Source organism: Melospiza melodia, chromosome 19 (assembly GCF_035770615.1).
Source record: "Melospiza melodia melodia isolate bMelMel2 chromosome 19, bMelMel2.pri, whole genome shotgun sequence".
Taxonomy (NCBI): Eukaryota; Metazoa; Chordata; class Aves; order Passeriformes; family Passerellidae; genus Melospiza; species Melospiza melodia.
Genome location: NC_086212.1, coordinates 7670229 through 7692411, shown reverse-complemented (window position 1 = coordinate 7692411; position 22183 = coordinate 7670229). Strand labels below are relative to the sequence as shown.

General features: G+C 42.2%; 1 protein-coding gene across 3 annotated transcripts in view; it reads right to left on the bottom strand.

The window, feature by feature from the left end:
* EYA2 (EYA transcriptional coactivator and phosphatase 2) overlaps positions 1-22183 on the bottom strand; it is an 88427-nt gene that overhangs the window by 23967 nt on the left and 42277 nt on the right. For 2 of the 3 annotated variants that reach the window (XM_063172280.1, XM_063172278.1), the window contains exons 3-9: positions 21843-21891; positions 21102-21244; positions 17852-17968; positions 4886-4953; positions 2814-2991; positions 997-1124; positions 445-528 (exon numbers count right to left, since the gene is read on the bottom strand). In XM_063172280.1, coding sequence (XP_063028350.1) covers positions 445-528; positions 997-1124; positions 2814-2991; positions 4886-4953; positions 17852-17968; positions 21102-21244; positions 21843-21891 — 767 coding nt within the window. The remainder of the gene's footprint in view (positions 1-444; positions 529-996; positions 1125-2813; positions 2992-4885; positions 4954-17851; positions 17969-21101; positions 21245-21842; positions 21892-22183) is intronic. The other variant, XM_063172279.1, reaches the window with a different exon arrangement.

The following is a 22183-nucleotide window of genomic DNA, read 5'->3' as shown; positions in this document are numbered from 1 at the left end:
TGAGCTTCAGCAGCAATGTGGGAAGCACAGCCAGTTCCTCACAGCAGCCCAGACAGAGGAACACAAAATCTCTCTTAAAAAATTGTCTGAGATTTGTAAGAAAACACTGGTCTAACAAAAGAAGTGTTAGGTTATTCAGGCTGGAGTTAATGGAGCCTGGCTGCTGGATGCTCTCCCTTGCAGATGACAGACACTGGAAGAACATCCCAGCAGTGGCAGCTGAACAACACAAACTTTGGAAAAACAAGGGGGCTACTTGCAACATGAAAGGGAGGTAAATTAAATTTTCACATGTTTGGAGGAAATACCACAGGACACGTTTATACAAATATGTCTGAATAAAACAGGCAGCATCTGTTTGTAAAGCTGGCTCATTAGCTGCCCCCACAGTTCCCGACGCAATTTGGCTGGACAAGCAGTAATGCTAAAAAAATTAAATTTTACCTTCCCATATCTGGATGCAAAGGTTCCCGTGAGTAAGGAGTGAAAAATAATTATCGTCTCATCCAAATCCCACACAAACACACGCTGTGATGACAGATGGGGTGGAAAAAAGAAATATAGTTACATATTAGGCAACTGCAAGAACAGGTTCAGTCAGGAAATATGTCCTGTTGGACTAGAGATTTTTAAGATCTCAAGCCATTTGGAGCACTGACTGGATGTTTTGTGAAAGCAGGCAAAATGAAACACCAGGAATTTTGGAACTGCCATCCCAAGAGCCTGCTCTCCTAACAACCACAGAAATCCCCTGTTGCCTATCAAGTCAGGGGAACAAAACATCAGACTTACAAAAAGCTCAAAGGGAAAAAAAAAGGTATGTATGAAGAATAGTTTGAGATGTTGATAACAGAGAAATTGAGCAATTGTTTTGACTACTCGTGCCTGCAGGTTCCAGTTGTATTACTAATTCTGCTCTGTCTCTAAGATTTGCTAACAGAGGCAACTGTTCATCCTTTCTGGATGTACCAAAGGAATATAAATTGAAGTTATTACCTCAATCTCACTGTCAGCAGTAGGGGAAGGATCGTTGCTTCTTTTTGACCGGGCTCGTACCTTGCCATCCGACCCTCTGTGATGTCTGTCTGTCTCTACATCCTTTGCTGGTGTTGTTGAATATTCCCCTATTAGGAGAAAGAAATTCCATTGTAAACCTAAATTTTGTCACTGTAATTAGAGCATGAAACTTTTAATGGAAAAGCAGCAGAAGCACTGTGAAAACACCACGAGAAAATCTCACTCTTTTCACACCAACAGCTAACAGTGTAAGAGAAGAAAGTTTTAATTCCTACAATTTGTTAAAACAATTTCAAGAATCACCAAAACTGCACATATAACATTTTTAAAAGGACATGTCACTTCAAAAAACCTTATCAAAATTCTCACTGGATAGAAAAAACTTTTGGAATTTTACTCCCCCCCATTCTTTTCAAAGACAGAAATTTGAAAGGCAATAGAAACAGAACTGAAGACCAATTACTTGACTTCTGAAATTTACAGACTTCTGAAAGTCCAATTACAGACGTCTGAATTTTTTTTTCAAATCTTTTTGGTTTTGTTTTCTTTTTTAAAATTAATGAATGCGAATGACTGAAAATATACTTGAACATCAACTTTTATTTAAAAACACAGAACTAACCTGTTGAGCCTTACCCCATTTCTCAGAGGATGGTATTTTTGAAATAACTGAGAAGACACACTTAAAAGCAAACTTCCCATGTATAAAGTATCTGTTTTGATTGGCTTGCATTTCACAGATCTGTCTGGGTTTCACTCACCTTACATTACAAATCCTTTTCAAACATATTTTTCTTTACACCTTGCTAAGTTGTGGCCTCTGCAACTTCCTAGAATAACCATACTCTTCTTCAGAGAAGCTGGGATTGTGCCTAGGAAGCCTTTTAGAAATTAGCCTTTCTCAAAAAGGCTGAGATAAGATCTAAGGAACGGAAAATCCTCCAACTGCTTTTAGATCACTTCTGCTGTGATCACTTCTTTTTAAATAACAATGCTAGTTTATTTTTCTTTCAGAGCAACCACAGATGTTCAGATTTGTTTTTTAAGTCAGCAGACCTTCAGTGGGTGTGTACTGTGATCATCCACAAATTGTGTGGTGTTTTATATAAATGTTATTGCACGCCAATGAAAACTAGCAGGGAAGTGATATCTGAAGACTGCTCTTGAACAGAACACTGGGGGATCATAATCCACCAGTAATTCCATAAACTACTTAAGCTTTGAAACTTTAAAAATTAGGCATTCAATGAGAGGATGCAAATTTTGAAGCCTTTTTTTGGCATGGAAATAATCTTGAACTTTCATATTAGACACAGTTTGTGTAGATTTTTTAAAGAGGGATTTTCTCTTGATGTTGCTTATGAATGCACAATATTACGTGTTGTTTTAAGAGGTGAATATAATCCTTGATAAAGATATGGGCTAAAATGTCATGAGACACTGAGGAAACTGAGAATTTTTCAGAGCATGGCTGTTTGTTTTGAATTCATGGCCATCCATGCCACCCTCAGTGCTGCTCTGGTGTTGGTATGTCATTGTCACTGTCATTCTGTACTACCTTAGAGGAGATCAAACCTCAAATACTCACAAAACCAACACAGAATGGTTTTAGAGAGCTTGGACATTCCAATCTCTTCCCAAACCCCTGTGTAACAACTGTTCAGTGCTAGAAAACCTGAGTATTTAAAACACGCATTTTAAATATGCATTTAAAAAAACTCCAACAACGAGAGGACAGCATTTATATCTCCAGACGGCTGAGGCTGCCAGGCTGGGAGCACCAGAGAGGCACCTACCAGAGAGAGATTCTGTGCTCTGGCTGGTGATGTTGTGGGAGGACTCCTGCAGGGAGTAGGTGGAGGTGGGGATGGCCGAGGGGCTGATGCTGTTGGCAGACACGTACGGGGAGTTGTAGGACGAGCTGTAATACTGAGAGTACTGGCTCTGAGGGAAGCTGGGGTACGAGGAGTATTCCTTGGAGGGAGAAAAAGAAACAGATTCAACTGGCATGCGTCTGGTTTTATCTTACAAACAAGCAAGCCACCACAAAAACTGTGTTACTCGTGCACGCAGCAAGCGACGGCTCGGGGATATTTCACTGAAGAACTGCATTGCATTCACTTAGGAAATCACATTTCTGCTTCTCACAAATGTACTCCTATTTTATCAGGATAGACTAACCAACAAGAGGTCAGAAATCTGGCAAGTTCTGGGTTTTTTGACAGGATTTTAGTTATCAGTGCAGACACATTTTATATTACAGTTTAACAATTTAATGTAAGAGTGAAGTAGGGCGGCTTTCTGAAAAGGGCCATGATGGGACACGTAATCTTTGCAAACAACAAAATACCTAAGAAATTGCAAGAACAGAATGAATAACTGGGTGAGGGAAAGAGCAAAACAGGCTGCATTTTTCCATGATCAGCAACATCTGATCAGCTGTTAGGCTACAAAAATAAAAAGAAAGTAGCAATTTTTTGCAGCAATGCTCACAACAGTCTGCCCAACTATCTCAGCAATAAATAAATGGCTGAGTGATCTTGCCTACCTACAGAAAAATGAACTAAAAATATGAGGTGCAAGTGATCTTGGGGAGCTGAGGTATCACAAAACTCTTTGCCTTGATTTTAAGACACCCAAAGAAACCCCATACCATAATCCTTGGATGATTGGTGGGTGTATTGTGAAAAGCAGGACACTAGAAAACATAAGATGCATCCCTAAACAATCAAAGCATAAAGGGTTTAATTTGTTTCTTTTTGTTTTAATTGCAACTCCTGTCCTTGTCCACTGAATTTGCTTTTCACAGAGAACTGTGTTCATGCTCTGGGCATTGTCTTTGAGCAGAATGCTTTTATTCCCTCAGAAATTATAATTAGCCTCTGGTATTAAATAAAATTAATTAATAAATAGTCTTTAGAAAGACTAAAAGCACTTTCCTCCTTAACAGCTTACATCTTTGTCTGTGACAGCTATTTCATTAACTTCCAGTCACCAGGGAGCTCTCAAGAACAAAGACTCAAATTGCCATAAGAACAATTAGACTGAAAAAGAAATGAGATAATTTCATTGCCTTCTCCTACAGAAGATTACAAAATAATTTAAAAAGCCCAGCTTTTCCCCCTGTTTAGGCAACCTCCATACTTCAATCAAATACCCTTCTGTCAGTAATGCTGATGTTTTAAGGCCAAACTGCAGCAGCAAAGAAACTGCCCACTGTTGCCATTAAAAATACAAGTCAACAATCACCCTAACAACAAGGAACTGAAATTACTGGCCAACCAAAACACATCTTCTGGGACAGTGTACTCATTTGTGTGCTCCAAACAAGAGGAGCCATTTGCTACTGGAAAACATCTGTCCTGTGTTTTATTTATACACACACATTTACCAAGGTATCTGAGGCACGGATCCATGGACAGGTGTGCCCTCAAAGAGGGAAGTGCACAGACAGCTCAGATGGCTCGACATCCACCAGGGGCTGCCAAGGCCTCTCTCAGATTGTTCACACTCACTGCACAGTGCCAGCACAGAGATGACAGGACTCTGGGAGCCATCCCCTCTGCAGAGGATGCACAGCATAGCTGAAAGTTGTAAGATGGCAGAAGGATGAGGAAACTCAGTCAGAGACTGCCAGGGCACCCTGCTCCTGCAAGGACTGCACTCTGTGTGTGGGCACTGAGACACATCTGAAAATTAACCAGGACACCCTGAAATCCAGCAAACAGGCCCAAGGAGCAGAGCAGAATGGTGTTCAGCAAAACATAAAGCAAAACCTTCCTTAAATATATGTGAACACTAAAGTAATCTCTCTGATCTAGAAACCTTCCAAGTGGTTTAAAGTAAGTGACAGGGTGCTGAACCATACCTGATGCACAGCAGTGAATCCTGCAGAATTTGTCAGGCCGTTGGCTCCCTGGTAAATCCCTGTTGTGCCTGAGGGAAAGAGTGTCACAGTCATAAGATACACCAGCAATCAAAGTAACAGGGTATGTTAATTTAAATAATTTTCAACGGGAAGTAAAGTACCAGCTCACTGCAAAAAAGTATGGCACAAATCTGAGGCTGTAAAAATTTTGGGCTGTTACTGGGTTTACTGACTGAAAGGCATTCATTACATGCACTAATATTGGCTGGAAAACATAGCTGGAACACAAGGATTCAGCCCAGATTTAAAATTCAGTTACTTCTTTTTACAGTAACTAATGGAATAGTATTTTTTATCTTCTCCTCCTGTAGGAAAACCCTTCAGATTACACAGACATCCTCCCACATGTGGTGTCTCATGCATGGGTATTTGTCCTAATTGATCAGGTACCCAGGAATTTTCAGAAGAAGAATCTGTTCCCTGGTGTTGCTATTCCCAATGTGAGGACAGTATTGCTGAGATTTCTGGGACAGCAAGGATATTTCTTCCTCTTGGGATATCAGGAAGAGAAGGATGGACATGGTTCTGTCCCAAGCAGAGCAACTGATGCTCAGCCAGGCTCCCTCAGCTGGAGGAAGCACTATCACAAAGACTTTGCTTGCAGAAGTAAATGTCCAGGTAAATCTACAGGAATGGTTTGTCTTTGCCTCCCATCAGGCAGAGGTAGCAGAGCCATAAACTCTCCTCCCCTCTTCTCTCAAGTTCCAGCCTTGATTTAACCTCACTCTATGCTGGTTTTGATTTCAGCATTTTTCATTTCACGTGGTGTGTCAAAGAGGTGTGATTTGGTGCTGCCTGGCTGCACGGGGCTCATCTTGGCTTCATTCTGTCACCTCAATGTGCCACCAGACTGACCTAATCTGTACCTAATCAGACCTTTGGCCTTTTTTTCTCATCTGGCTTCTCACCGTGTGAATGACTTTGAGCAGTGCTGTTTTAACCATATGACACTCTGCACGTCTTCATGTGGCAACCATCCTCTGAGGTTCCACTTGCTTGTTTTTATTTTAGGACACCAGATTAGCTGGGGAATGGACAGCTGAACAAACTCCACTCTGCCAAGTGCAGCTACAAAGCACATGCACTGAGAAACAAACCTCAGGCCAAAAAGAAATGAGAGAGAGGACTCTGCCCTCCTGAACTAATTCGTTGCCACATGTGGTCTTCAAAAAGAAAATAGCAGAGAGGAAGAAAACAGAGTGCAGGTGACTGCCAGGTACCTGGAGGCCTGGGTGTCCCCAGGGCCCAGAATGAGCTGGCTGGGAGCTGAGCCAGTGCAGGTGGGACTGGGGATCCTTCTCCTGGCACTCCTGACTTGGAGCCAGCTCTGGGTGCATCAGTGTCCAATCCCTCCTGCTTCCAACAGCCCAGAGCAGCATCCCAGAGACAGCAACACACCCAGCTCCTGGCATTTCCCCACTTCCCACCCATTACAGGTTTGCCAAAAGCCCCAGGTATGCAGCAGCAGGAATATATTCCTGTGGCAGCAGCATTTCTCACCACTCTGAAGGAGAGTAATAGAGCCCCAGTGCTTACAGGCAAAAACAACTTCCACAGAAGACAAAACAGCTCTTGTACACCAGAGCTTGAAACAATACAGGGGGGAATTTTTGATTTTCCTAAACTGTCATTTAGAAACAATCCATCATCCTTTATTAAAGCTGTCAGGAGGGGAATGAGTTACCTCGAGGGACTCACGCTTTATGTGTAAATTGTGATGAGAACATGTTTATTGCTGTGCTACCTGCACATGATACTGCAGCTTCCTGCTTTCCAAACAGTCAGAGGGAGTGAGGAAAGGAGGGATTCACACAGCTGGATTAAAGAACTCACTCAGAACTTTGTACAGCTGTGAGGAGTGAGTGCACACACAAGCAAGTGAGCAGGGAGAAGAGGGCAGGAATGGGGGATGAGAGGATAGGGAATGACCCCACAGCTCCCCACAGTGCACTGTGAGTGGGGTGGATTTTACACTGGGGTTTTTTAAATTATATTTTTGCACTATTGCTACCCAAGTTCAGGTGTCCCTACAGGCCACTGCAGGCTGGCTCCCTCTGCCATGGGGATGTTCCAAAGGAAGGACAGATTTCTTTGCCCACATACTTAAATATTTGTGAAAGTGCTGAAGACTGGTATTCCCTATAAACCAAAGTTCAACCTGACAACTCAGCTTTTTCTCTTCTTCTGGCTCCTGTCATTGTATCCTGACCAAGGAAGACTACCATGTCAGCACTGTTTGTCTAACTGAGATCAAACACAAGCCTTTTCCTTGCCCTCCAGCAGTGCATTCAGAGGTTTGAACCCCCTCCCCAAGCACACCTTGAGAGCTGCTAAGCTCAGGATGTCTTGGCAGCAGAATAATTACAGATAAGGACACTGGGGACAACCCAAGTCAGTAAACACTTGGAATTTCTTCCCAGCTGAACAAGGATGAAAAGAAGGGAGAAAAAAAAATCAATTATCTGCATGGAAAAGAGAGTTCTTAAAGATTCAGGTTCTTCAATATTTGTCTTGGGAACTATTATAGCTCAGACCCTGTTCCACCTCACAGGGCAGGCTGCAGAGACCACGTTTTCAATGATGCACCCTCAGCTCAAATGGCAGAAAAACAAACAAGTGCCACAGGCAATGGAGACTGAGATAAACCCTCTCTCTCCATAAACAGAGAATGAGGCCTGCAGGTCACAATTTCTATGAGCAGCCTTGTAGAGTTCAGCAGTTCAGAAAACATACCAGAACCAGCCCCAAATGTTTGCTTTTCCTCAGTAAGTTGTTGGTAGGAAATAAACACTTCCACAACAAAATGAATTCTGCCAGATGCAATTTCAGTTTTGCATCAGTAAATTTTACACTCAAGAAACTGGAAAATTATCAACAGATATTGCAAATTAGCCCTGTTTCCCACGTAACCATTTTCCCCCTCAAACACTTTCCCAAGTAATAGCACTTCTTGTAATATTCAGAGGAAGACTGGAATGAAGTTTGAAAGTGGTGCTATGTGGAAAGGGGCACTTTTAGAAAGCCCCTTGGTAAGCAGTGCACATGAATGCCTGGCCCCCTCTCATTTCTGCCTATTTCTACAGGATTTTTGCTTTCACATATATTGTTTTTTCCCATGGACCTCTGAAGACAACACACACTCTCAGACTGAGGCTGGTTTTACATTTGCAATACTGCAGAGGTGGGAGCAAGCGATTTGTTTCCATCTATCTTGGTAGCTCAATGCCAAGTAATTGCATCCAAACTCCCTGCAAATCAGAAACAAGCCTAGGATCTCCCCCTTTGGATCTTCTCCATATGGAATATGGCTCACATCTGTGTTCAATCAAGCCAGTTGCTAAATGTCACAATGCCCTCATTCACAGGTAGCTTAAAGAACATTTAGCTCATAATAAAACAATCTGAACTCTGAAGCAGAACAGCTCTTCAGATGTGTGGCACTGTAAGTGTTCCTGTGAAGTATTTCTATCACAAACACACTCTCCTGGACAGGCACTGCATGAAAGGAGTGCACATGCCAGGCAGAGCCAGTGCCACGATTTTCCCTCGATAAGGAGATGTGGCCCTTTCTCTATGGGAGTGTCCAAGGGCAACATGTACAGAAAAACTCTTTGTGAGCTGATTAATGTTCTATTCCTGCTCTCAAACAGATGGATTTCATTTGCTGTTTCCCCCTCATTCACGTTTTAATTTGAGCATTCCCAAAAAGCCTCTGCCATGGTCAGTGATCATTGCAATGGTGCGTGATCTGGCCTGCAAAAACTTTCATACCAGCTTCTCACCCTCTACATCTGCCTTTCAGTCACTGCAGCATAGGCTGCATTTCTTCCCCTCCTTGCCAGGTATGAGCAAGTAAAGAAAAGAAAGGAATATTTATGGTTATTTTCAGTATAATCAGAACTAAGCATTGGCATTGCTAGAAAAAAAATAATTTTTTCAGCTCATGAATGATACAGGAATACTGGTGTCTTAGGGAGTGGTGATTATGAAGACAGGACAGGCCTGTGGTGTAGCTCAGATCAAAACCACAGCAAGCTTTGAAAATCAGGTTTGTGTCCTTGTCTTTCACAGGTCAGAGGAGCCCTGCCAACAGGGAGGTGTTCTCCAAGCCTCCTGTACTGCTCAAAAGAGAATAAACTGCTATATTTAGATTAACAGATGGTTTGCACTTCCAACATTCAATGAATACCCAACAGTCAGAGGAGATGGCCAGGTTCAATACAGCTGGACAGCTTCAGTGTTTATCACAGCTCTCTGGGCAGTCAGCTGAGCCCAGGAACACTGAAAAGATGCAGCACTGAGGGTGGCTACCATGGGTATGTCTGAGTAGGTTTGTGTCATGATTTAACTCCCAAAAAAAACAGAATGAGGAAGCTCAGACCTAAGTATTTCCTCTAACTCTTAGATGAAACACACAATGGTTCCACAGAGAGTTCTCTCAAAGGATTTAGGACCATTTAGGACTAATAAAATAAATGCCTGCAGGGGTCAGCTGAATTGCTGGTGTTTTACAAGCCTGCACACAATGGCTTGTGCACTCTGACATCACCAGGCTGTTCTCCTGCAGGAAGCACTGCTGGCTGTGGGTGACGAAGGCAAACCCCAGTCCTCCTCCCTGCACTGTGTGCTTTACCCTGGGCTATGAACAACATCTGCTGAAGACTTCCATGCCCATTCACAGAGGTTCTTTGCAGTGCTTTAGCTCTCTGACAAGCTAATGTTTCCTGCAGTAAATACTGCCTTCTTCAAGCTGCTACACTTTTAGTGAGAGGTTAAGCACTCATCAAAATTACCTCCCACCAGCTATACTCTAGTGCCTTGTAAGGTTCCAAATCCTACAACATCTGCCTGCATTTACTGGGCAAGAAGACTCATAAAACCCTGCATGCTTGTCAGCTGTGGAGGCACTTCAAGACTATCCAACCTGTTAAAGGAGAACAAAAACTCAACCCATATGTACTTTGCAGCAGATTGCTCAACTGTTTGCCATTAGGTGTAATGAACCCTTCCCCAAAAAGTCTTGTATTTCTGTCTGGAAGGGCTCAGACAGTGCAAGGAAGAGCACACTGCATTAACCTGGATGAAAAGTATTATTCTTCAGTGTTACACCACTTGACATCAGCAGTGTCTGGTAAAGGACATTGCTCCCAAAAGCATTTGAACACCTCCTGCAGATACTTTCAGATACAAAACCCATTCTAAATAAGTCCATCTGTCTCCCACCACAATCCCATGCAGTCCTGTCAGCCTGACCAGGTGTTTGAGGGCACTCTGCATGGTGATATAAAGCACATTTCACAGCTCAGCTTTTCGGAGTCAAAGCTCTTCCCCTGCTCCTGGGAGCACTCAACCCACAGATCCTCAAAGAGCTTTAATAAGTGATGACCACAGCAGCTTTAAGAGCCTGGCTTTTACCATCCTTTTGAGCTTGGTCATTTGTATAGCTCAATCCAGATCAACAATGGTGCTGAAAGTGCTGGGATGGTTTACAGTTACTCTCAGGATTTGAACCATAGGAAAGCAGTTAGATTTTACTGTACTCTGAGAAAGTGTTTTTAACCACTTCTATCTAACAATGCTACAGCTATAGAAGGAAATCACACTGGTCTGTCTTCAAAAACAAATCACAAGGAAATGTTTTGGGCCAAAAAGGGAACATCCTTACAGCAAGGATGTAGACTCTTTCTTGTTGAAAAAAACCAGCCAGCAAAACTGACTTTATTTGGGTGACTCCATGGACACCAAAGAACAAAGATTCCCCCAGCTGCAGTTTTATCCTGAACCCAGTCCTTCACTGATGGATAACAAGACATGATAAAGGAAATCTGGATTTGCCACCTCCTATGCTAATTAGTGGCCATGAACCTCCAGTTCCCAGGTCACCATTCAAATCTATGTAGCCCTGTAACATCTACTGTCATGCCACTGGGGATAAAAGCCTGCCCTGTCAGCACAGCTGTTATTTAGCAATTCTCTTCCTCTTGAGCAAAATAAATCTCCAAATACCAGAAGAAAAGAGGGAGCTGGTCAGCACATCTCCACTCTCACCCATTACTTGGCATCCCTGTACGTCTCAACTGAGTCTTGAGGTTTTTCCAGCCTCCCTGCACTTCAGTACTGCAGAGGCTCCACGAGAAGAGCCACAACAGAGAAAAATGTAAGAAACTTGACAACAGCAGAGTGATCCTTGTCCTGGTAATGACTTGTCAGCATCAATTAATCTGTCAGTTACAGACTTCCTAAGTCAAATTTCCATCCTCCTCTTTTTATCTGTGATAACTCAGTGGGCTCCTCTTCACACAGTGCAGGTATTCTCACAGTTCTAGAGGTCACAGTGTTGCAGTGCAGAAATGTCAGTGTTTAAACCCTGCCAATACAAACAGAAGGGGCATCCAAACTACAAATAAAAAGGCCCATGCAAGAGTGTTATCCACTGCCAGCAAAGCAGTTCAGAAACTCCTGAGCTGCACAGACTGTGCTGACTCAAGCAGGGTCAGGCTGAACTTGTCCACAAACATCGTCCCAGTCTCTCATCAAATGGCTGAATTCTGTGTTTTCCACTACAGCATTACCTCACACAGTGCTTGGAGATGAGATACAACAAAAGCAGTACCAGAACTGCACAGCATCATGAATCTGATGTTTCCTAACTTTCAAATGCTTGACTATGCAGGTGTGATGTTTCTTGATACAGATTTTTATATGTAATTTTACACTAGCTCTTCCATTGCCTTCTAGACATTTTCAAAATCATTAGGTATACTGAATCAATTATTCAGTGAAGCTTCCATAACATTTTAGCATATTCTTTGCCAGTTGCACTGTAAGCTGAATAATCAAGGCCAAGTTCATGATTTCCCAAGCTGTTACTATCCTATGTTTTTGGATTTTTTTTATATCCTACAAAAACAATGAAAATAAAATCCACAGAGAAGTCTCTATAACATCCAAACATCTCTGTGACTGTTTTCTGTGTTGATTTTGCACATTACTCCACATTTTGAGATGTTTATCTGACTTCCACTAACACTCCCAAGACAGTCAAGCAGCATGTGAGGGAAATGTCACTTCTTTCTTCTCTGTAGATTTCCCCTTTCTCAACACAAACTTTTCTCTGTATTTTCCTTATCTTCCCTTTACTACTGTCCCTACCTTATTGCTTCTCTCTGCCACAGCTGCTCCCATCTCCCCAGTGCCACCTCTGCAAGCCTGACGACAAAGTCACACAAAACTCTCAAGGAGACACAAAAGACCTCCAAAATTAAAGATCTGCCTCAGAGAAGATTCCTGCCTTGACTGTACCAGTTAATATTTAATTTCCATTAAATGGCAAGAGGTAGAGCAGAGCTTTCCCCTTGGGCAGCAGTAGCACAGCTCCTGCAGCCTCCAGTGCATCACTGTCAACACCTTCGCCTCTCCCACGGACTTCCCCTCTCCTACAAGTCAGCTCCTTTTAAAACAAAGTAAATGGAGCACAGTCAGCCCCTGGTGTTTAGAAATCTTTGAAAGGGAGAACTGTGCTGTTATTCTGAGGAGCCTTGTATTTACACTGCAAGAAGTGAGGTCTGACCCCTCCTGAAGAGAGGCCTCTCCCTGCTGAACCCACCACGGCGTGGAGCACAACTTCGCTGCCACGCTCTGAGACTGCCACTAATGCAAACCAGCTGTCCAGCAGAGGCTTTTCAAAGAGGCTGCTCCTTTACCACTGAGGTTTAATTTTATCAATCTAAGGCATCTGAGTGACAGGCTGCTGAGAACATGCTCTCCCTTTCCTTTATTTTTGGGACTTCACATGGATTCACGATCTGGATGCCCAAGTGTGATCCGCGTTTCTCAGGTGTAGATTGAAATTTCATCACTATTTTCATCACCAACTACTTCAAGAATCAAGTTTAAAACTAAACATGGACTTCCTTTGCAAAATCCATGCAGGCAGAGGTAACTGTTCACACCAAATTGGTATTTATGACCTCGTATTGAGTTTTTAACACACAGATTGGCACATAATTGTAAGAAATTCTGGCATCTTTTGGAAAAAAAAAATTGTCTAGATTATCCAGATATCAACAAGGGTCAAAATGTTTTCAGCATAAGAAAACATTTTAACTGATTCATTATTCAGATTTTACTTGTTCTCAGGCCAGGAGAACAATTCATAACCAATTCATTCCACAAACATAAGCAATATATATAATTAATCAATTTTTAATCAGTGTTGCACAAAAGAAATGCTAATTTCTATTCATTCACCACTTCACAGCTCATCAGAAGGGCTCTGCAAAGAAAACAAATGTTCAGCAGTAGCAAAGAATTTCACTGCATAGGTCTTTGGTCCCAAATTTATGTCTGTCCCAAGCTCAACACTGTTCTGCAATTCCTTGGCAAAGGAAAGTTATCCCAGTTACATAACTGATTTTTCCTTTGTAATGTAAAAAGTATTTTGTGGGTAGATAGATTTGGATATTAAAAAAACCCCAAAAAAGCAGTCAAATCTTTTCCTGCCCAACAACAGCATCCACAGTGGTCTTTGGCCACAGCTTCAACTGTTGTGCAACTTCATAGTTTCATGCCAGCTGTCATTTCAGCAATTATAACTGAAGAGCAAGGCATTGTCTAGGAATTAATGACAAGCTGAGAAGAGATGGCCTAATGTGCAATCAAGGGGTAGCACATGCTCTTGCAACCACAGGAAATGCTCTATAAGCTGCCTGTTATTGCACTCTCTGCAGAGCTGATGGGTCTCTGGGCTAGCTAATGTGCTGGCACAATTTTCTCTTTGTATTTTACATAGCTCACTAAATGCTAAGTTTCTTATATTCCACAGATTTCTCCCCCACCCTCAGCAACAAGCAGTTTCCTCAGCTGCCAGTTAAGACTGTAAGTTTTTGGGGGCAGAACTGGAAGATAATCTTTGTGTCTCATGTTCAGTTTCTATCATTGAATAATAATTTTACCAGAAGTCTGAGCAAATCACTGAATGGCTAAACTGTCAGGAAATGTAAACTTAGAAGAATGTGTAAAAAAAGCAAAAATACATTTCTAACATCAAGCCCAGGGTGTTTGGTGATTTGGTGCTATAATTGAACAGTTACATGAGGATTGATTAAGAAATGAAATGGACCTTGAAGAAACATTTCTTTCCCAGCATGACAAATTTACCACTTTAAAGGCAAAAACCTAATGCAAGCTGTTACCTCCTCTCCAGATTCATGACTCTCAAAGTGAGTGCCATCCCCAGACTGGCCACATGCATATTCCAGATCTCTTCATTATGAAACAAATAATTTTCTAAATGTAATCATGACATGAAACAACCCTGTACACAACACAGGTTAAAAAGGAATATAACAGGGGAAAAAAGTCACTCCTTCAGAGCAAATATATGAATACCACATTCAGTCTGAATGTTACTTGAAGCCTGATGATAGCCACTGTTACTTGGCAATTAAAATCTTTATTTCAATCCACAGCACCTTTGCAATATGGTTCTCTGTCATTTTTATGAGTATGGAACTTGTTAATCTCATCTTCTATATTTGCATATATGAGTGACACATAGCATTAGTTATTTGGCCAACAAACTCTTCCACAATCAATTCAGTTTCATGCTAGGGAAGCATGAAAATAGATTTCCCCTTCTGGCTGGCTGTAAAATAGCTCTTTTCCTTTACCACTTACTGACCAAAAGGATGTTACATCTTCATTCTTGCTCTTTAGTGGATCCTGTTCTTGCTCAAGGACCAGGATACCACTGACAGCTGGAGTTCAGGATGAAAAGCTGAATGCAGCCCCTTTACACCTGCATCACCTGTGTTTGTACTGCAAGCAAACAGACCTGAGCAGGGAGCAAATCTGCCTTCAGAGGTACCATTTACTGCTCACAGCCTGCCAGTGCTGCTGCCAAACAAACACCAGAGGGAACAAACCAGCACCAACCAAGGACAGCGTTTGTCCTAGAGCCTGCGAGACAAAAATGTGTCACCCAAGAGGTTTTCTGTTCCTTGGTGAGTGGTGTAACATCTACAGTGGGCACTCATTTGCTGCTGTAACTCCTATCTGAGGGGACAGCGAGGAGGAATCACGAGGGCTGAGCAATCTGACCACCCACCCTCACCCACAAATGAGATCATTATGTTGCTTTGGGATTTGGTCCTCACTGAAGGCAAACAATACCAACTTATTTCACTTCTGTACCTGAGCTATTAACTCTTTAAATACTTGCAGAGAATAGCTTAAAAAATAATTTTTTTCCTTGCACTTGGTAACAGAACACTGAGCAGCAGTTTGAGGTACCTTTTCTTGCTGAGCCCCTGACCATCATCCTCTTCACAATCTCTCTTCCTCCACGATGCAGAAAACATTTTGTCCTTGAACTGGGAGTTAGAAGCTTGACTCTTAAAGCCCCATTGAACTTTTTAATAAAAATATATTGATAAAAGTTTGTCCTTTTGAGCTGTTTTAGCCCATAAGCAGCAAAGCCCAGCGGCCCTGGGGCTGGTGGCACAGGCAGGGGTCACCTCCCCACCCCCAAGAGCTGTGGCGTGGGAAAGCCCTGAGCACACATTCCTCAGTAGCACTCAGCACAGGAAGGCTCCTTCTCCTCACTCAAACCTCTCACTAGCACTCAGCAAGGTAAATAAACCACGCAGCCAGGCAGCTTCACACTGCTCCTCTCACAAGCCAGCAAAGGAAGGGTGGAAATATTTGTTTACAGGAAGACACATTTACTCCTGCTCCCTGTGCCTTGGAGAAAGCACCTGCCACTTGCAGAAACTGTTTTCTTTGGTGTTAAAGGCTTACTGAGCTGGCTGGAATGATCTCCCTGGAATAAATATGTGAAGAGAAGTGATTTTTCCTAATATCACAGCATGGCCCTAGGGCATATTCATGCTCACACACACAGTTCTCCTCAGCCTGTCTTGGTACAACTCATGGCTGTGTCACTGCTGCTTGCAAGGGGAACATTTTCAAGTGCTGATGCACAAAATTTGCTCGTCTAAACCGCTTGAAAATGAGGACATCTTAAAAACCTCAGTCCAAATAAAGTCAAGAGTCTGTCTTCTCAAGAGAACATATGTGGAAGTAGGATCAGAAGTAGGCAGAAGTCCAGGTGACCAAAAATCCAAACCCACAGGCCTCCTATCTCTTTTTTCTTTTCTTTTTTTTGGTGCCACATCCAACACAGGTGTCTTCAGCATGTACTATGAGGTATTCAAGCCCCAAAAACCACCTTAGTGATAATGTGCTCTAACAAAACTAGCAGGTGAAGGCTCAGCCAAGGGTGAACTCTTAGTCTTCAGCTTTCTTAGATAATATCTGGAATAAAATGGATTTTACCTTGTTTTCTCTCTTTTCATTTTAGTTGGTCTCAGACTTAAAAGAAAAGTGGATGTGTATGCTCATCTTTCACTTTCAGGATTGAAAAGAATTAAAAGACAGTTTTGCAATGGAACAGCTAGGTACAATGTCACAAAAGGGCTTTTTGCATAAAATCCTCAACAATATCAAAAAAAGCAAAGTGAAAGACTTGATGTCTCTCCCCTTCCACAGCTTCTGCAAGAGTCTGGGAAAGCCATGCAATTCCTCTTTGGTTTTCCAACCCTTGGAAAATCTCAGAGGGATGAACAAAGCCAACACAGAGCTTTATCCTCGTGTGCAGACTCTCCTCAAGCAGAGTCACTCTTATTTTTCTTAGTATCAAAGTATCAGGCTGTTAAATAAATACTAGTAGGGAGAATATGCAGCAGTTTAAGCACAGAGCAGTTTGTTCAGGTCAGCATAAGGCAGAAAGAAGCATAATACTGACAGGACTGTTTGCATGAAGTGTAAAACCACCTTTGTTTTGCTTCCATCAGAATGCAGGAACTCACACCAACACAACAATCCCAGGTATGCAGTCACAGAACTAATCAAGAGAAAGAAAACACAGTTTCTGCAGAAAGACAAAGCTTATATTGATCATAGGTGGAATTCTGCTAGGACATTAGACTGCTAAATCCAGTCCCTCAGCCAGAAATCAATGCCTTGATGAGCAAAACAGATCAAGCAGAGACTTTACCTCCTTCCCTGTGCTGACTGCCTGCACCTAGAAGATTTCCACAGCAGCTGCAGGAGGAGGATGGGTCCAGCACAGGGCTGTGAGTGCCCCAGGTTGTTGGGAAGGATGAAAGTTTGACAAGAAGTTTCACAGATATGTATGCTTAGCAGAAAGATTTTTAAATGAAGAGTCTGATGAAGGAATAGAGATGGAAGCAAGTTTTGATATAGAAGAAAAGAATTGCTGAGCTGGTCTCACTGGATAACCAAGGAGGCAAACGGTGTGTTAGTTAGAAGGGGTTTTTATGGCTTAGAGCAAAGGATAAACCCACCCCAAACAAGATGATGCTTTTACCAAGCAGAAAGAGAGCACAGGCAAACAAGCCAGCAAATGTTGCAAGTAGAAAAAAGGTCTCAGAATTTGCCACTATAAGAAAACTGAAAAACAACTTCTAGCCTAAACTATAATGTACTAACTTTTAGTGATTGGAGAATAGCAACATGAATATGGTAATTATAGTAGCTATGATAGGCTATCGATAATAGTTAAGGTATAGATTGGTACTACTGTATTAAGATGCTCAGCAAAGAAAAGTATAGAATGCACTGTAACCAAAACCAAAGGGTCTCCAGGCCTGCCTGCAGCTGGAGCTGACAGCTGTAGGCACAGCTCTGTCACCCACGGCCCTGGGCTGCTGTGAAACCTTGGGTACAATAAACTGCATTTTGGAGAGCCCCTGGAGTACTGCATCTCTCATTTTGGCTCTTACACCAGGTGACCCTGTGATGTCCCAGGTAACCCTGTGAGTGCCCAGGTGACCCTGTGAGTGCCCAGGTAACCCTGTGGTGCCCCAGGTGATGCTCACTCACCGTGCATCTGGTAGGTGTAGGGCGCCTGCCCCGCTGCGGGCGCGCTGAAGCCGGAGCCGTAGCTGAGGAAGCCGCTCTGCCCTGGAGAGTGGCTCAGGCTGTCCTCGGTCTTAATGCCTTGGAGAGCCAAGAGCAAAACATGAGTGCTTGGCATGGAAACATGGACAAAAAGCAGGTGAACAAAACCCCCAAACCCACAGGACTCCTTTTTCTTTTTTCTTCTCTATTTTTTTTTTTGGTGCCACATCTAACACAGGTGTCTTCAGCATGTACTATGAAGTACATTAACGATTTTTCCGCTGGATTTTAAACTAATAAACTCTCTTTTTTTACACTTTCTTTCACACACATATACATATTAGAGATATATCTACCTTTCTAATATGTATATGTGATATATATATATATATATATCAGCTTTATAGACATATGTTATATCTATATCTATACCTATCTATCTAATACGTATATGTGATATATATATCAGTTATATTATATTATGTATATAATATAATAAACACACACACACACATATAGATATATATATGTGTGTGTGTTTAACTACTTGCATTACCCAAACAGGTCTCCTAACAGCCAAACAAATTAATCCCAAATTTATTTGTGATTTATTAATTTATTTGAGTTAGCCACATCCTGTACCCACAACCAAAAGCACTTTTTCTAAGATGGGTAAACAGCCATGATTAATACAGTTCTCAAAAGCAATTTCTAAAGATATAGTTTTGTTACAGAATTGAAGAAACTCTTGTTGTAGAATTGAAGAAACTGACACACAAACTTCCTGAAGAGTTATCAGATGCAAGCAATGATTGACAATGGAATAGGATCTTCAGCAAAATAACCTCAAGATTTCTGTTCTCAAAAGAGTTATTTTTTACTTGCATTGTATTTTCAGCTTTGGTATCAAAACATTTATTGGCAAGTCCTACAGGAGGGTTATCATCTTCTCAGTTGGATATAACAAACAGTTCAGGAACAACAGGTAAGCCCTGAAGCCACAAAAATCTTTTCATTTCTAAAACCAGGCAATTAAACTGACAATTTACAGGGGGAACAGCAATAGTTGAATTAAACATTGCAAGATGAAACCCTTGCTGGTAATGAAAGGAGTTGATATTTTATTCTGAGATGCAGCTGAGATTGTACAGCTGTATTATTAAAATAAACAGCTCAAAGGTGCAACACATTATGAACCCTTTGGGCGTGATCCTTCCCTCCTTTGCATCCTATTTGCACAACAAAAGATGGCCAATGGACACTCCCTGGGTGCTGGGATTAAAAAAAGACCTTGCTGATGTTTGGACATTGGATTTACACAATTTCTATGCTGTTGTCATTTTTAGCGCTTGTAGACAAGTTGAATTCAGGTGCCTTTCCCCAAACATGCTCCTTTCTAGCTTGACTAGAAGCAGCAGGTCTGTGCTTGCTCAGGTTTGGAGTAAGCTCTCCCAGATACTGTTTTCTCTAATAAATATCACTTATTATAGCTTTAGGTGAGAAGAACTGTGATGCAGTTTGAGCACAAGCTCATCACAAGATGACTGTGAAAGGCAGGAAGTTTATTTGGACAGTGAAGGGACAAATTCTGGTGCAAGTGTGGAGCTTCATCACTGCTGGGCAGAGAGGAGTGTGCAGAGAAGCCCCTCTCCCCAACATCCCCTGCTTTTCTACTCCATCAGCACTCCACAGGCCAGCACTCAATCTGCCCACCCTAGCTACAATTAATCTCCAGCAAATGGGCCTCTTTGGAAGCCTAAAAATTATTGTCAGACACCAAAATACCTTAGCACCAAATTAATTTCCACATAATGTTCTGTTTTGTCTAGGAGCTGGCCGAGTTTTACTTTTTGTGCCTAAAAACAATACTGCTTCATTGTTCTTGGTTGTCAGCCAGGTGGAGTTTGTCATATGCTGTGCTGAGTATCTTAGAGAGGGTTTACAGGCTGGGGGAGGGAAATCAGTGCTCAAGGATGCTAAGAGGTCACCCACAGGATTTATAAGCAGCATATGGGCCTGACACATGTATGCCCTAAAGCCTCTAGGCAGTAGCAAATGGCTCTGCTTTCACCTGCTCTAACAGGACAACTGCTCAGAGTTTTCCTTGGAAGTCAGCCAGCTGATGCAAACACACAAACAGCTCCAGAAAGGGTCCCTGAACATTCCTCTCAGCATCCTGGTAGAGCTTTGGCTCTGCCAAGGCCACTTCCCCAGCCTTGGTGTGCTGCATGAAATTCCCCTTCAGTAAAAGCTTTGTCTGTATAAAAACTTCTTGTTGGGAAGAGATCCTGTATTTGCCAAGTAAACAAAGGTGTTGAGGAGCACAAGAGAAAACAGGAGTGGAAACAAAACTATGAAACCATTTTAATGGTGCAAGACTCAGCCCTCATGTGAGCAGCCAGAAGGAGGAAGCCCAAAGTTTTCTGCTAAAGAGCTTCACCTAAATAAGAGCAACATCTCTTTGGTCTTTAGGAGTGGAAAGAACTTTCAGCTTCCTCAAGAGCTTGGTATCCCCATGCAGAGCTTGAGGACACTTAAGGCTTGGTTTAGCAGGCATTCCTCTGTCAGGAGTGCTGGTTTAATTAGCTGCCCCAGCTGCTCCTGCCCAGCACTGTCTCCCCACAGCTGTTGGCAAGGCTGTGCAGAAAAGCAGGGAACAAAGCTGACCGGGGTTAGAAATGCTGACTGCACATACAGCCAGTAAGTGTCCATTTAAACACAAACTGTCTTCCAAAACTAAGGTACTCTCTAACATCTCACCCATGCCTTATTCTGCTCTGCATTTTGGTTCTTCTGTAATAACATACACAGAAATTTTCTTGAAGTAGCTTGTGTTATTGAAACCTCAGGAAGAATCAAGGATGGCAAAGTGTAGTTTTCATAAATATCATATTTACTGTACTTTGTCTTGACAGTGAATCATGGGAACACTTGCGAGCTATTACTCCTAAATGGCACATCCGAGTGAACCTGAATTTCTCATAGTCTACAACTGACTGGCTCCAAACTTACCTAGTTAGCAAAAACATAACCCACGATATGATGAGCTGATAGGTTTAAAGCTGATAACATTCAAAGGAAACCCAGCATTTTTAGAGTCAGACTCTCCTCTAAGCCTAACGTTGCTGAGACACAAATGACACTTCAGTGTAAAACTTAAAGACCCCAAATCTGTTTTGCCAGGAGCAGGAGGACGATGCCCTCAGAGGCAGCAGGACTGTGGGGTACTCACTGTAGGAGGGGATTCCGTAGGGCTGCCCTGGAGGGGGATAGGCAGTGTAGGCAGCAGCCTGCTGGATTCCCGTGCTGTACTGAGCCTGTCCATAGGCTGCCATCGTGGGGAAGGACGGGACTGTCACTATGTGGGGATAATGTCTATTCAGAACAAGAAAACAGAAGGGTTTAAGGCAATAGTTGGTGTACATGGTCTTCTAGAGCACAAGCAGAGCAGTTCTAGACATCTTGCTAAAATAGTGTTCAACACAGGATGCTGAAAATTTTGGGAATTGGAATTGAGCTGACTGAGGCAGAAGTTTGTTTTAGGAACTATCAGATTAAGCCACCTAAATGCATGGTGACTTTAAGACAGTGCAAAATACATGCAAGTTAAAAAGATAAAATAAAATCAACACTGATTTTTCATGTTTCATTTTGAGTCTGCCGAAGAAGTGAGATGGGAAACCTCAGACATTTCGACACATCCCCTCTGTGGTTACTCATAAACATAACAATATTCAAACTGATAAGGTTTGGGTACCCAGAGGCACAAAAACACAGTTCACAGTACCTCAAACCTTATTTCACTCCATATCCAAGCAGATTAAGAATCAGCTCCTTCCCTGTGCCAGAGACGTGTAGGGGAACAGGTGGATGGGCTTAGGGCAGATGTTTTTTAAGGTGACAGAAGTCTGCACAAAATGGCTGTTCAGCAAAACAGGGATTTTAAATTACAGCACTTGGCACGAGCACTCACTTTGTGGTGTACAGATGGAGAGGACACTGCGGTGCTGCTTTGCTGCTGCCTGGAAAACAAAATTAAAGGGTCTTAGATTTTCATTGTGTTCTGCTCCGTGGCCAAGCTGATACAATTGTTTTTGCCAATGTTGGTTTGAAAGAAATATACAGGAATCAAAAGACTTTTTATTTTTTAGTTAATATTCCCAAGTTGAGGTAGGTAAGAAAGATATTCTCTGCTTCACAACAAATATAGATTTAGTTTTTAATTGAGGGTGATACAAATTGATTGAACTACCAGTTTCTTCTTCTCATGGGACTGATATCAGTCATGAAGCTGGGCTTTGAAGCAATGACTCA